Below are 16440 nucleotides of genomic sequence, written 5' to 3'. Positions count from 1 at the left end.
AAAAGGAAGAACCTTACCAGAATGAGGGACAAACTATACAGAATCAAAGAAATGGAGTGCTGTGTGCAAAGGATAGCAAGTAAGCTAAAACAGATATATCATAAGGTACGGGAGGTAGCATACATATAAAATCTATAAAGGCAGGAAAAGTCTAGGTTATGAAAAGTAGCCTTCCCACTACTGTTCCTAAGGAAACAAAAGACAAGGTAAAGTAAAAACAAGGGAATTTCTAGGTAAAACTACTATTATATCTAATCCATCAAAGATTGACCCTAGGGTCACTTTGGGACTACCCTGGAATTTAATGGGTTACCCCTTATTAAGTGGTTTTTATAAACAATAGCTGGGTGAATGCTTGCATGGGAATGTTGAAAAAGGGATTCCAATTCAGTTACTAGTTGGGCAAGATGACCTCTAATGTCATTTTTAACTCTGAATGATATTCTGTGTTTCTCATTTATCAGTTGAATTGATATGTTGCACTGTCTCCTGTCATAACATGTCATGAAAAGAAAATGGACAAATTTGTTCATGACAGATTTGTTCAAAAGTTGAAATTTTAGTCAAGACATAATGAATCATGTAACTGTTAGCAATGATCTCACTTTCTCATCCATAACCTTGGCATTCTAATTCAACTAACATTCAGGGGTAGCTCTGAATTTAATCAAGTACAATAACAATGAATGAGTTTCTGCAAGGAAAAAATACATCATATTTTAATTCTCTGTTCTCACTGTCCAAGACAGAAAGGAACCAATAGGTAGATCTCTTCTCTGGTATGTGGGTTTAACATTATCAGCAGCTAATGGAGGGATTTTTAATTCTTTTGTGACAAGGACTTCTTTTGCAGTCTGGTGGAGCCTATGGACCTCTTCTCAGGATAATATTGGGTTTCTTTTTTAAAGATTGAAGGAAATGCTAAACTTCAGTTAGAGGATATTGAAAATAGTTACATTTTTCCCATCCAGTCTCAAGGATTCCCCAAAATATGTCCACAGAGTCCTTGGAGGTTAATGGATCACAGGTTAATGACTCTTGAACTACTGTAATGGCATGGTTATGAACCTGAGAAATACATAAAATGTTAATGTGAGTGTTGGGGTTCTGTGTAGGATACATAAACTTGAGTTAGAGGTTCAAACTTGCTAGAGAGAGAAGGGAGCCAAAAGTGTTGTTGATACGGAGTTTGATACTTTTCAAGGATCACACACACACACACACACACACACACACACACACACACACAGAAACAAGTACACTATAAGAAGAAATCACAGTAAACAGACTGTTCAGAGCTGCCCTGTTCTTTCACAATGAGTTTTCATCTAGTGCTTCTGCTATCTTTTTTTCCAAAACACAGCTTAACCACTACCATAAAATGGGCCACCCTAAGCATCAGCCTAGAGCCCTAGCATTTCCTACTTTTATATGTTGCCCACCGGCAGCTTCAGAGTGGGAAACAGGCTGGTGCCCTTCATGGGGCTATTGGCAACAGTTGCCACCTTTCCGCACAGGCGACTACTACCTACCTATTTGATTGTGATAATATTCTAGATTTGAATTACCAAAGTAACCAAAGTTTGTCTTATATCCTCTAAATTCCTCAGGCAGAAGAAAAACTGTAAAATGGAAAAAGCAAATGAAACCACTGTGACAGAATTCTTCCTAAAGGGACTTTCTGGCTGCCCCAGACTTGAGATCATTTTCTTTGTGCTGCTCCTGGTAATGTATGTGGTCATTCTTCTGGGCAACGGCATCCTCATCATAATCAGCATCCTAGACTCCCACCTCCACACTCCCATGTACTTCTTCCTCAGTAACCTCTCTTTCCTGGACATCTGCTATACAACCACCTCTATTCCTTCAGCACTGGTCAGCTTTTTATCTCAAAGAAAAACCATTTCCTTCTCTGGATGTGCAGTGCAGATGTTCCTTGGCTTAGCCATGGGTACCACAGAGTGTGTGCTCCTTGGCATGATGGCCTTTGACCGCTACGTGGCTATCTGCAACCCCCTAAGATATCCTGTCATCATGAGCAAGGCTGCATATGTGCCAATGGCAGCTGGGTCATGGGTAACAGGAGGTGTCAACTCACTGGTACAAACAGTTCTTGTGGTACACTTACCTTTCTGCAGAAATAATGTCATCAATCATTTCACATGTGAAATCCTAGCTGTCATGAAATTAGCCTGTGCCAACATCTCCGGGAATGAATTTACCATGCTAGTAGCCACTACGTTATTCATTTTGACTCCATTGTTGTTAATCTTTATTTCTTATACATTAATCATCTTTAACATTCTAAAGATTCACTCAGCTGAAGGGAGAAGCAAAGCCTTTTCTACCTGCTCAGCCCACCTGATTGTGGTAATTATATTCTATGGGACCATCCTGTTTATGTACATGAAGCCCAAATCCAAAGAATCGCTTAAGTCAGATAAGTTGCAAGCCACAGACAAACTCATTTCCATGTTTTATGGAGTAATGACCCCCATGATGAATCCTTTAATCTATAGTCTCAGGAACAAAGATGTGAAACAGGCAGTAAAACATCTACTAGGCAGAAAGTTCTTTAGCAAGCAAATGTGAAAGGTTTTGTGCTTTGGTCCACTGTGTGATAGAAACAAAGAGTAGAAACTTCAGTAGACTATCAACTTGCAGATTGCAACCATCCATGCCTGCCCACCTTGTACTGCTCTTTCTATGTGATGTGGAAAACCTTCCACAGGAGGTCCACCCAGTGTACTGTGTCCCTTCTTCTAGATTTCTTTGTATTGCATGGATGCCAATGGAATGAGTGAGCTGTCCATCAGTCATCCTACAAGCTGTCTTTCATGATCAGCCCACCTCCTGGTCCAGTTATACATCTCCCTGATATACTTCATGCCATTTCTCTGGTTCAGTTGTTCATTGGTGATGTATTACAGGCTGCTCACCATCATCATCCACCTCTCCATTGGCCTTTGACTGTCTCTCAACTTTAATTTTTCAGACTGGAATTCATCATGAATAACAATTAAGAAAAGCATAGTTGTGAAATGTATTTGAGAAATAGTATTTGTCATCTGTCAAAACTGCCAAAGAGAGCACTCTCTCCCATACTTCCACCTTATTTTCCAAAGTATCCTGAAAGCCAGTCCAGCAAAATACTTCAAGATTCAACTCTAATCCCACCATCTTCAGGAAACCCTTTTCTAATCTTGCTGCTGGTAGTACCTTCCCTTTGAGATTATCTTCAATATACGCTGTATAATTCTTATATGTACAAATTATGTATATATGTTTTCTTCCACTAAAATGTGAGACCCTTGAGTGCAGGGACTTATTTTGTTGTTGTTGTTTTGTTTTGTTTTGTTTTTGTATCTTCAGCACTTGGCATAGTGTCTGGCACATAGTAACTGTTTAATAAATTCTTGTCAATTGATTGATTGATATAAGGTTTCCATTAATTACTAAATGCAAAATGAGTAAAGCACAAATGATCTGTCAATACACATGAACACAATAATAACTAAGGAATCTCCCTTTCAAAATGCTAGTCTTTTCATAGTTATAACAAGCCATTTGAAAAGTTATTTCAAGCTTAATTTTTTTCTCTGATAGAGATGTTTTAATTTCCCAAATCACACTTACTCTCTGCAGAGAGCTTTATGCTGGGTATGGATTGAGTTATAGAATTTAGATAAATCATGATCCCTGCCTTCATATGTTTCAATACTTTAGTTTATATTGTATATGATAAATACACAACAACCATAATTTTAAAACACATAGTGAATGATTAAGAGAGATAAACAAAAGTTTACCAAAGATGCTCACAAAAAAAAAAAGGTCATTGGTGAATGACTGGGTAGATCCACATCAGTGAGTAGACTAAAACAGCACCCCAATATTTGCTACCTTTATTTTCCTTTGGTTTTCATCAAATGAGAAGAGCTTAAAAATTCAAAGTAGTCCATCTATTAAATGAACCTCCACTAAAATAATTCTAGCCCTATTTATCTAGCCTGTATTTGAGCCACCCCAATGACACGGAGCTCGCTTCTTTTTCAGATGACTCATTCCACTTTTGGACAGCAGAAAATTATTTTTTCTGTTAAGTAAAAATTGACTTCCAACCAACTGAAACTTCCCTCTCCAAAATTACTATTGATCTCTTTATTGCTAAATCGAAAGTCCTCTTCTCAATTCTCCTCCTTCTAGGCCTCTTTACAACATTTGACTCTATTGACCACACTGAATATCATCTCCTCTCTATGTTTGTGTGTGTGTGTTAAGTATAAAAATATACAAAGTAGATACAAAATATGTTCTCTCTTGTGATTCTCCTACCTATTTAATCAGTCTTTCTTAGTCTCTTTCACTAATTCATCACAGCCATGTTACACCCATTAACATTGTGTGTACTATACTCAAGGCTCTGCTCTGTATCTGTTTCTCATTTCTTTCTGTACTTTTTTATTTGATGACATCATCTATTCCCATGGGTTGAATTACCATCTCTATGCTGACGACTCCCATATCTCTATGTCCACATTTAGTATCTCTCCTGAGCTCCAGTCTCACATCACCACTTACCTATTGGACATTTCCACATGGATGTCCTGTACACAGTTCAATTTCAACATATCCAAAACGGGACCCATTTTCTTCCCCCAAAACTCTTTCCTATTCTAAGCTTCCCTGTTACTGTCAAGGGCACTACCTTTTTAGTCAGCCAGATTCAGAACTTTGGTTATCATCCTCAGCTCCCCACTTTAACTCACCCCACATATCCAGTAAGTTGTCAAATCTTGTCATATTATCTCCATGCCTTCTGTCTCACATACATTCTTCCTTCCCATTTATACAGCCACCACCCTGGTTCATGCCCTCATCACCTCTTGCCTGGAGGAATATTGCCAAGGGTTTCTATTTGATCTTATACCCTCAAGCCTCTCCCCATTCTAGTATATCCTCTACAGATCTGCCTAAGTATTTTCCTAAAGTTCACACAAGATCTTTTCAACCCCCTATTCAATAAATGACAGGAACTCTCTATTACCTTTAGTGTTTTATATATATAAACCTCACTCTTTGGCTTTTAAACCTCCTCACAATCTGGTCCCCTTCTACCTTTTCAGTCTTCTTATATAAGACTCCCCTCCATGTACTCTATGGTCAAGACACACTGGTCTACTGCTGTTCCATATCTCTTGTCTCATTGCCTTTGAAGTGGCTGCTCTCCATGCCTAGAATGCACTCCCTCCTCACCTTCACCTGGCAAAATCCCTAGTTTCCTGTAAGACCAGGTTCAGGAACTATCTTCAATAAGAAACTTTTCCTGATCCCACAAATGTTAGTATATTTCTTCCTAAAACTGCCTTACATAAAGTTTGTAAATATTATGTATATGCATATATTATAAATAATAAACATTCTATTTAATATATATTTTATATATACATGTTGACTCCCCCATTAAAATGTCAGCTTCTTGAAGACAAGGACTATTTTTAGTTTTATCTTTGTATCTCCAGCATTTAGCCACATATACTACGCACTTAGTAAACTCTCGTCATTTATTTGATTAATTGGTCCTAATTCTATCCACCTGAGAGATCTCTTGCCTATGTCATAGATAATATCCCTCTAAAAATTTGAGGATGGTATTCACATGCTGTTACTTGTTATCTGCCCCATTGAAGGAAGTATCCATACTGGTAAGATCACAGATCCATTGAAGCATTGAAGACAAAGCAAGCTTGTGGGTTTGTAGTTATTGATATCTTCTTTAATAGTCAGAGGATATAGGAGTTCAAAGCAAAGTTATCTGACAAAGTGGTATAGTAAGAAAATAGCATCAAAACATTTTATAGCAACAAAAATATTCCCCCCCCCCATCTGGTGCACCATCTCTTACAAGTTGTTTTTTTTTTTTGCAATTGAGGTTAAGTGACTTGCCCAGGGTCACACAGCTAGTAAAGTGTCACGTGTTTGATCTGAGTCCGGATTTGAACTCAGGTCCTCCTGACTTCAGGGCCGGCGCTCCATCCACTGCGCCACCTAGCTGCCCCCAAATTTTTTTTTCTAACTCAAACATATCCACCCTTTCTTCAACTTTTCCTCATTTGATACGGTTTCTACACCCTTCAATTAAATAAGCACTTATTAGTCACCCACTGTGTGCAAGACACTGTAATGGAGGCTGGGAACACAAAGACAATCCCTGACCTTGAGAAGCTAACATTCCATTGGAGAGAAAACTATGTATACAGTGAGTTAAATGTAAAACTACACAAGGAATCAAAGATATCAGATAGATTTCTTGTAGAAAGTGCAAACTAGACTGTGTTTTGAAGGTAGCTAGAGATTCTGCAAAGTGGAGGTGAGGAAGGAAAGTATTCCAGACATGGGATAATAAAAAAGACTGAGGGTATAAAAACTAGAGAACCCTGAAAGTTCAGAATTATTAGTAGTTATCAAGCAAACATCCATTACCTGGTCCATTGCTTAAGTACCAGAAATAAAAAGTCAGGTGGTTTATTGTACTCAACACAATAAGGTCTCTAACTTACGGAGCCCAAGCTCCATACCAGAAAGAGGCAAAGAGAAAAATAAAATAAACCTAAGGTCATTAGCTGAAGAATAGCCAAGAATAGCCATGGACTACTAAGAGTCCATTAGAGCAGCACCTAGCTGAGACTATGAGACTTGTAAGGATATGATCACTCTAGCAAAGACTAAAAGACACACAGTGTCAGTAGAAACTACATAGTAATACCACTAGAAGACTTGTGCCATACATGTTCGCTATGTATGCAGCCCTCCATATATATCTTATATGTTCCCCATATAACTTGACCACATGCGTGCCCTATATGTGTATCTCTGTATTTGTGCTTCCAGTGTATGTTCTATTATTTCTATTGATGATATTTGGATTTGTGAAAGATGTTGCACCAGATTTGGGGGGAAATTTTTTTGTTGCTATAAAATGTTTTGATGCTATTTTCTTACTGTTCCACTTTGTCAAATAACTTTGCTTTGAACTCCTATATCCTCTGACTATTAAAGAAGACATCAATAACTAGCTTGCTTTCTCTTTAATACTTCAGTGGATCTATGATCCCACCAATATGGATATTCCCTTCAATGTGCAGATAACAAACCATCTAAATAAATGCTTCTTGAGTTGAATTACTGAGTATAATGGATAAATTAGATTAAATTAGATAAAAAGCACTTATTAAGCATTTACTATGCAATAGGTATTGTGCTAAGTGATAGGAATATATTCTACAAGCAAAAAGATAATCCCTGCCCTCAAGAAGCTTACATTCTAGTAGGGGAAGACAGCTTTTTTTTAAGAGTTGGAAAGGGGGAGGAGTTCAGAAGGGAGTGAAAGGTACTTACATGGGACTGAATTGGAAAGATCCAGAGAGCCAAGAGCTGAGCCAGGTTAGAAGATAGTGAGATTTTTAAAAAAGCTCTTGGCAGGCTAGAACATAGGTAGAATCCAATAAAATGAAATTATTTCATGAGGATAAATATAAATGCTACACTTCATTTTTTTACAAGTCAACAGGAAGTAGGACACATGGTTAGATAATTATTCATGAGAAACTATGCTGATATTTTAGTAGACTGCGAGTTCAATAAAATTCAACAGTACTATATGGCACCCAAGGAAGCAGAAGCATCCTTAAACTACATAAATTTATTTCATTTCAACAAATATTTATCAAGTATCTATTCTATGCAGATTTATTAAGAATCTATCTATTATTATTAAGTATCTATTTATTAAGTATCTATTCTATGCATGTGCTAGATTCTGGTAGAGATCCAAAATTTAGGAACCCAGTGGTTCAATTCATCTAACAAGAAATTAGCTTACAGCCTAGTGGCAGGTAAGACAGGTACATAACAATATGCAATAGTAGGGAATAAATGCATTACAGAGGTACAAAACAAAACTTTAAGTAGGGTTCAAAGCAAGTATAGCAGAGGTCTGACACATTGTAGGCAGTTTAATAAATTCTAGTTGACCGACTACCTCACTGACAAAGGTCATTACCAACAATGAGAAAGGAGAGAGGGTTTCATGAAGTAGGGGGCATTTGAGTTGGGCTTTAAAGGACAGGTAGGAGTTTAGCTGATGAAGAAGAAAGAGCACATTCCAGACATAAAAACCAGTATGAGCAAAGGCTCATGTAAAAAAGTCACTGGCAATGCCAGAGAGACAGAGGAGTATTCCAGTTTAACTAGATTATAGATTTCATGGAAGTTCATTAGGATAGCTGATAAAGGTCCAAAAGTGACCACTATGTTCAAAAGATACCAAGTCACAGAAGCTTTGAATAGCTAACTTGCAACTTCAAGTGAACATTTCAAATCCCAAAAACTACCATTAGGATCTTTCACAATGCTCTTGTGTATAAACAATTCCACCTTACCCTACAACTCAAGAAAACTTTGTTGTATCCAATGCAACTTCAAAGGCAAAATGGACATTTGAAAGAGCAGCTCCATCCCTCACTCCTACCCTACTCCAGAAGAAATCTGTCTATCATTAGGTGAACTATATTTGTAAAATTGCTTAATAGTTCAGAAATATTTTTGATATATTTCTGAAAGTGCCCCATCCTATGTAAGATAAAAACTTTAGCCAAGATCATGAAGGTCTAAGCTATATAGACCACACGACCAACCCACAAACAAAGCTGCTAATCATGAGACCCAGAAAACTGTAGAAGTCCTAGAAGTGGGGAGCAGGTTAAGATCACACCTCTACATCAATTAACACACTAAGAAATTTGAAGAAAAAGACAAAAGTAGGAATTCTGAGACAATACATTATAAGACAAAGGTGGATAGTTGGATTTTAATTGCCTCTGTTCACAAATGCTTCATGCTTTGTGTAAGCATATGCCCATACAAATCCAGAAGACGTGCTCCCTGCGTTACCTACACAAGCATGTGGGGGTGCCAAAGGTAGCCGTGTTTCACCTTTACTGGGAGTAGCCAGCTGTGGACTATGTATCTTTGTGGATACCCTTGAATAAAACTGGAAACCAGGTCACCTAAGTGAATGCATTGTGTTATTGCCATGCTAAATTCAGGAACTAATTCTCTCTCACCTGGGCTAGTACAATAGTCTCCTAATTAATCTCTCTGTCTCATCTCTTCCCTCTAATTCCCTATCCACATGACTGAAAAAGTGATATTCCAAAAGCACAGGTCGGACCCTGTCACTTTCCTGCTTAATAAGCTCCACTCCCTCCCTCCTGCCTCAAGGATCAAAAGACAAGCTCCTCCATATGGTCCAGCCACACCGGCCTTTTCATTGTTCTTCATACACAAAAGTCCATCTTCTAAACCTTTCACAGGCTGTCTCCCATGCCTGGAATACACTCCCTCCTCAGGTCCTCCTCCCCTCTGCCTCTTGGAATCCTTAGCTTCCTTCAAAACTTACTTTAAGCAACACCCTCCACTTACCCATTGTTGGTGCCCTCATCACTGAAATTACCTTGAATCCAAGCTCCTTGAGGGCAGAGACTTTTTTATTTTTGTCTGTGTCTCCAGAGTCTAATATAATACCTGGAATGTAGGAGGTTTTAATAAATATTTAGGTGATTGGCTAACTGCTAGCCTGCTTTCAAAAATGGAAGGAACCGAACACCCCATTCACTTCAAGAGATATTTATATAGTGTTTGCCCATCTTTCAGGTGCTATGAGCTAGATGTTCAAAACCCCAGAACAATGTTGAAGTAATATGACATACAGAGAGAAAAGGCAGGATCAATGAACATTTATTAAGCATCTACTATTTGTCAGATGCTGTGCAAAGTGCTAGTGAATTGATATTAAAAAGTGAAATAGGCCCTGCTCTTGAGGAGTTTACGTTCTACAATACGTAAAAGGGAATGTTGTCCAAGGAAAGAACTCTGGTCAAAGCAGTCATGAAGATTCTCAGTGTATAGCCATAGTGCAATAGAATGTCATGTGCTTTCTGGTAACAATGGTAATATTCATTTGATTTCTTTTTTCCTGGGGTGAAGAGAGAAGGGGAAAATGAAAATGAAAGGCAAGATGTCTTCGCCATGGACCTGTTCAGAAGATCTGGGTTCTCATTCTGTTTCCAACTAATTATGAGGTAATGGCCAAATCACTTCATGTCCTTGGGTCTTAGTTTCACCATTTATAAAATGAAGAATTCAGACCTGATCCCTAAATTTTTTTCAGGTTCTAAGGATCTGGGAATCTAAAAGGCACTTCTGGAAGGAAGCAAGAAGGATCTGATGCTAATTTTTTTCAATCAACAAAATCCTAGAGATGATTGCGGGGCATCTTTACGTAGAGACTGCTCTGATTGATTCTCTTCCCACTAGAGGAAACTATTTTCTTCAGTGAATAGAACACTGGACATGGTGTTGGAAAGACCTGAGTTCCAAACCTGTCTTAGACACTTATCAACTGTGATCCTGGGCAAATCATTTAAGCTCTCAGAGCCTCAGTTTCCTCATCTGTAAAATTAGAGGGCTGGACTCAACGGCCTCTAAGGTCCCTTCTTGCTTGAAATCCATGGTCCTACTTATATGCCTCAGCACTGGGAAAGAATCTTACTACTTGAATACCTCAATTAAGAAAACATGCAAAACTATGAACTTATAAAGTGAATTAGGTAACATTACAAAGGGACTGATTTTCTTAAAGCATTCCTCATGGTGCACTCCTCATTCACAAACACAAAATTAATTCATGAACATTTATTTATAATATATAGTTAGAATATATTACAACATATGTAATTTGTTTTATAATATGTATTTTATAATATATTATAACATATTATTTGTTTTATAATATATATTTATTTTATAATTTGTTTATAATAATTAATTATAAACATTTACAAAGTTTTTGCAAAACTTTTCAGGAACATTTCTCACATGGAAAATGGTATATACCAGTTACTGAGGTAAATTGGACTATGAGTTAGATATTGCTATCATCACAAAGACGCTTCCAATCCATGGGGGGGAAAAGTGCTCCTGGTAAATAAAGTAAAAACTTCTTTTTTTCAACAAACTCAACCCAAGCCTTTTCCCTGGATATGGGACTGAGTCCCATTGTAACCTATTTACAACACTTTGAAGAGAGTGGTAAAAACTTTAACTTTTAACTGTCCCTATGAAACTTGTTTCCCTTCTATAGAATTCTTGTTAAGGCTTCAGTGAGTATTCCTGGAGGGGAAGTAAGACAGGGAGAAACAGGAACGTGCTTTACCAAGATCAGGACCATAATTCTCTAATAAATGTTGTTGGTTGTTTGAAATAATTAACTAATTAAAACCTAAGTAAAGAGAGGGAAAACAATAGACCATCATGATGAGATATCTCCATGAGTCATTGGTGTGTTTTTTGCTATCTCTGGGTTGAAGTGTGGTTTTCCCAGGGACTCTTCAGTAGTATGGACAACATCGTTAGGAGTTTGGATGCTTAACAGCATTTTATTTTGTCCCTGATTCAGTTCAATACCCATAAAGTCATAAAGAGGGGTTTGGTGATGTTCTGAATTTCTTCGGTTTCTATCCAAATAAAACTCACCTTTAAAGCTACTTTAACTATGACTAAGTTGGGTAATTATTCTATTTTCCCCAGAGTTTGTCAAATCAAGGAAATGAATGAAAATAGTTGGTTGATAATAACTGAACTATATGCTGGCTGATGGCAGAGACTATATCTCTGTGTGGCACATGGCCCACTCCAAGATCAGTATAGCAAGTAAGAGAGTTAGTGATTATGAGGAAGGCAGTAAAGTCTGGTTAAATTTTGCATTCAGTACTATTGAATAGCTATTGCCAAAGAGCCCAGTAATGTGGAGGTGATACTTTGCTAATGATTTTGTTTCCCTTCTCTCCAGAAAAGGCCTCTCCTTCTTACACCTATCCCACCCATTTCCACCACTGGTCCAAGTACCCAGTCCTCTAACATTCACCTCTAATAAACCTAATCAGAGGTAACTTGTGTTTCTGTCAAAGTTATTTCTCCATGTGGATGGATAAAAAACAAGGCTCTAAAATCTTGGATATGACAGAATTAATTTTCCATTGTGGCATAGTAGATAGGAGGCCAGCATTAGAGTAAGGAAGAAGTAAATTTGAGTTTTGCTCTGACGTATACTAGCTGTATAACAGTGGGCAAATTCATTATACTGTAAGTTGCACTGGGGTTTTTGGGTTGGTTTTTTTTTTTGCCTTTCTTCATATCCATGGGGCTTAACATAGTGCCTGGAACACAGCAGGCACTTAATAAATGCTTGTTGGCGTAAGCTCTCCATGTATCTTTCTAAAACTTACAGAGAAGTGTATATCTGCATTGGTGTAGGGAGTTCTCATGCCAAGAAGTTCCCTATACCAGTGAAATCCAAATTTAGACCAAAGGAAAAAAATGTGAAATCAAACAACATGATTAGGATAAAACAAAAATGAGGAATTTTTTTTTGCCTTTTCTACTTTTCTAATACATTACATGTCAGGATACTTAACCACTGTAATATGTGATCAAGAATATAATCAGGGTCATAGAAAAGAGATCAATTGGGATTGCACAATTCCACAATTTCTATATTATTAACACTGTCAGGGTTGGTTAAGCCTACCTAATTTGCCAAAGGTAAATTTGCAAAGTTTCTTATTGCAAAGGGCTTGCTGGGTCAATTTTATCTAAAGTTCAACAAGTGACAACTGTTGGTCAAAAAGTCCCAAGTCAAGAAAGGTTTGAGTAGCTGGGCAAGTCACTTATCCCCAATTGCCTAAAAAAAAAAAAAAAAAAAAGAAAGCAACTGAATAGATATCCTATGGCTCAGAAAAATAAGATTAAATGAAAGTTAATCTCAGGATCAAGGGGCTTTTATTGGAATTACCTAGAAAATGGAATTACATATATAATTACACAAGATGTCTAATATTATTGGATAAGAAGAATGTTACTAGCTCATACTCCACAGATGTAGAAAGCTTCTTATGTAGTTGTGCGCTTGCTCCAAGGAAAAATGAACAGGAAAAAGCCAATAATGTGTAGAGGGTATAAGACAAGTACACAAATAACTATAGTACAAAGTATAGTTTAAAAGGTGCCTATTAGAGACAGACATAAAGTGCTAAGAATCCAAAGAAGAGAGGAAGGGAGAGAAGTTCTTCTGGCTGAATCAAGTTGGGGCAAGAAGGGGTAGAAAGGAAGGGTATCAAAGAGAGAGAATGAAAGAAGGGCATGTGTGAAAGACAGAACAGTCAGGCTTGGCCTTAAAGGATGGGTAGGATTTTGTGGAAAATAAAACCCCAAAAGACAGAGTTTCCAGGTATGAATAATCAACTTATTAGTTAGGCTAGGGGTGGGGAACATGTGGCCTTAAGGCCACATGTAGCCCTCAAAGGGCCACACGTGAGGACATAGGAGGCCACATGTGGCCTCGAGGCCGCAGGTACACCACCCCTGCTGCTAGCAAATAATCAATAAGTTGATTAACAATACCTGGAAACTCTGTCTCTCAGGGTTTTATTTACTGGCATTTCAACAGGCCGTGAAGCAAGGTAGGAAAATGGAAACACATAAGGTGTGTTTAAGGAACAAGTATTCTGTTTTGAATAGATCTTAGAGCATATGAAAAATAGTGTGGAATCAGGCTACAGAAGTTTAAGGGACAATGGAAAGAGCCTGGCCTATGGAGCCAGAGAACCTGAGGTCAAATCCTGCCTCTGATACTTACTATGTGACACTGGATAAGTCACTTAACCTCCCTAGGCTTTAGTTCCCGGTAAAATTAGGGATTTGGATTAGATGGCTCCTGAACTTCCTTCTGGTTCTAAATCTATGTTCCTATGACTTTATTGAGTGACACTAAAGGGGAACAGGGAGGGATATGATCAGAGCTGGTGGATAAAAATTTTAAGATATGCCATATGTATGAATCATTGCATATAACAACAAATTTTTTATATGTTAATCAGTTTTGCTTACTTTTTTTCTTTTTTACTAAAAAAAAGTTTTTTGATGCAAGGATGTCCCTGGGGGAGGGGGAGAGAGGAAAAGAGAGTGATAGATAGATAGATAGATAGATAGATAGATAGATAGATAGAGATATCGATGTAGATAGATACATATATACATACATATACACATGCACAGGAAATCTATTAGAAAAACAAAAAAAATTAATTGATGTAAAACAAAAAAAATCAATATTCAGACTTAGAAAGAGTGTTGGAGTAGCCTCAGTTGTTTATAGCATCTGAATTGAAAACAAATTAGTCATATCCAGCTCTGTCAAGTTGAACAGTCTCTCTCCCTTTCAAGATGTGTAACATAATATTGAGCTGTTCTACATCCTTTAGCACAGAAATAATATGATATACACACTTAGATGTTTTTAGTTTCACTTTTGTTCAGTGATAACTACAAAGATTTGTTGTATATAAATCTTAGATAAACTTCTCTCATATGTATTTATACATATGTAGACATTGTTTCCCTCCTCTCCCCTCCCTGCCTCCCAGAATGAAAGTTCTTTGAGGATAGGAATAGGTTTTTTCTTTCTTTTTTCTTTTTTCTTCTTTTTCTTTTCTTTTCTTTCTCCCTTCCTTCCTTCCTTCCTTCCTTCCTTCCTTCCTTCCTTCCTTCCTTCCTTCCTTCCTTCCTTCCTTCCTTCCTTTCTTTGTATTTGTATCCCCAATGCCTGGCAGAGTATTTAGCATTAACAAATGTTTGCCAATTGATGACTGATTGAAGGAATACTTTTCCACCGGCTTTTTAGTTTTTCTCATATCATCTGCACCAGAAAAAAAAATGTTTAGTTTGAGCTCTCCAAAGGGAATGTCCGTGAAGGCACATAACATACACAAAGCACAAAAAGTTGTGGATGAAAACAACACCATCTGATTATCTTTTCTCTATCCTTTTATACTTCCTTCTCAGCAAAACTTCTACCTCTTACTATTTGATTTATGCTTTGGGTTTCTTGGTATTTAATTAGTGCAGAAATGATGGCATTTCACTTTTTCCCATTTTTATATTCACTTTAAGGTTTTCTGGCCTTTTAATTAATGTAAGGCTTTCTTGGCCTTGTTGTGGGAGTGTCTTAAGGCAAATGTGCAGTCTATGCCTCCATGCCTCCAAAATTTCTTATGAAGCCTGGGGTCCTTTTAGAAATATGACCAACATGTTGTCAAGCACTCAATGGGAAGATAAGGATCATCTGTCCACCTTGAAGGTGAAGAGATTGAGGCTCAAACTAGGAAAGTGATTACCAAAAGCCATACAGAAAAGCTAGAATTCAAACTCATTTCTTGAGATTTACAAATTTAATCCTCAATGCTATGTTTCTTCATTTGGCTTGCTGGTACTCTAGAAATATCGATTGCCCTTAAAATTTATAAACAATAAGACTGCTAAGCAACAAAACATTAACTCTCACATAATCTTTTCCTTGAGAAACGTTTGGATTTTCAGAAGAAAAAAAAACAAGTCTATTTCACCATCTAGTGGACACAAGCCATAATAGCACCCTAAGACAAAGTCAAAAGAATGGGACCAGAAAAATATCAGACATAGTAACTGCCGGGAAACAAAATGTAAAATGAGAGGGTTCACACACAGCCCTCCTTATGTTACATTTATGACAAGTATGTATGTATGACAGATTTTCTTGTGACAGTTCCAACTTCAAGAAAAGAACACACAATTTACAAAAGAAATAGACAAAGGAATGAATGGATGGAGTTGGGTATGGAGACATATGCCTACAAACTCCGTCACTGGAGGGAAGCTGAGGCTGATGATATGATGTCTTAAGTTGCAAGAACTATTGAGCTGCAGTAGGGTTAATGCCAATCTGGTGTCTGACGTAAAGCATAAATGTGGTGAACCACAAGGAGTGTAATACCACCAGGCTATTCTAACAAAGGCCAAACTGGCCAGCTGGGGAAAAGGGAACAGGTTAAATATTCCATGCTTAGAATTGGAATTGGCCAGTGAGTAGTCCCTGCACTTCAACCTGGCAAGATAGGGAGACCCAGTCTCAAAAAACCAAACAAAAGAGAATGGATGTGACAGTTGAGTTCAAGATATTTGAATGAGTGGTTTTAACTAAACACAGCTCTCCTTTCTCACCTCAAAATTCTAATAGATATATCAAACCAAAGACAAACTAGAGGAAGAAATCCTCATAAGAAAATTGGCCTCACAGAGAAAATGAAAGAATTTAAAGGGTACAGAAGGAAAAATGTAGGCAGCAATGTGTCAATGTATGTTTTTATTCAGATCCAGGTTTCAATGACAATACTAGTATCTATATACAGGAGCCAAATATGGCATGATAATAGTGATAATATAGTTAACATTTATAAGATGTTTTGAATAGTGCAAAGCACTATACATATATTATCCTATTTGATC

General features: G+C 37.4%; 1 protein-coding gene across 1 annotated transcript; it reads left to right on the top strand.

Annotated features, from left to right (window-relative positions):
- Positions 1–1559: 1559 nt before the first annotated feature.
- LOC110214584 (olfactory receptor 13C2) lies at positions 1560–3384 on the top strand. The gene has a single exon (XM_020995569.2). The coding sequence runs from the start codon at positions 1630–1632 to the stop codon at positions 2590–2592; it is 963 nt and encodes a 320-aa protein (XP_020851228.1). The 5' UTR covers positions 1560–1629; the 3' UTR covers positions 2593–3384.
- Positions 3385–16440: the final 13056 nt, after the last annotated feature.

This window comes from Phascolarctos cinereus, unplaced genomic scaffold, assembly GCF_003287225.1.
Source record: "Phascolarctos cinereus isolate Bilbo 61053 unplaced genomic scaffold, phaCin_HiC Scaffold_4;HRSCAF=312, whole genome shotgun sequence".
NCBI classification, from domain to species: Eukaryota; Metazoa; Chordata; class Mammalia; order Diprotodontia; family Phascolarctidae; genus Phascolarctos; species Phascolarctos cinereus.
This window is presented reverse-complemented; position numbering and strand designations above follow the sequence as displayed.

Coding starts and splice junctions, on each gene's coding strand:
- LOC110214584 (XM_020995569.2), top strand. CDS start 1,630: ATGGAAAAAGCAAATGAAACCACTGTGACAGAATTCTTCCTAAAGGGA.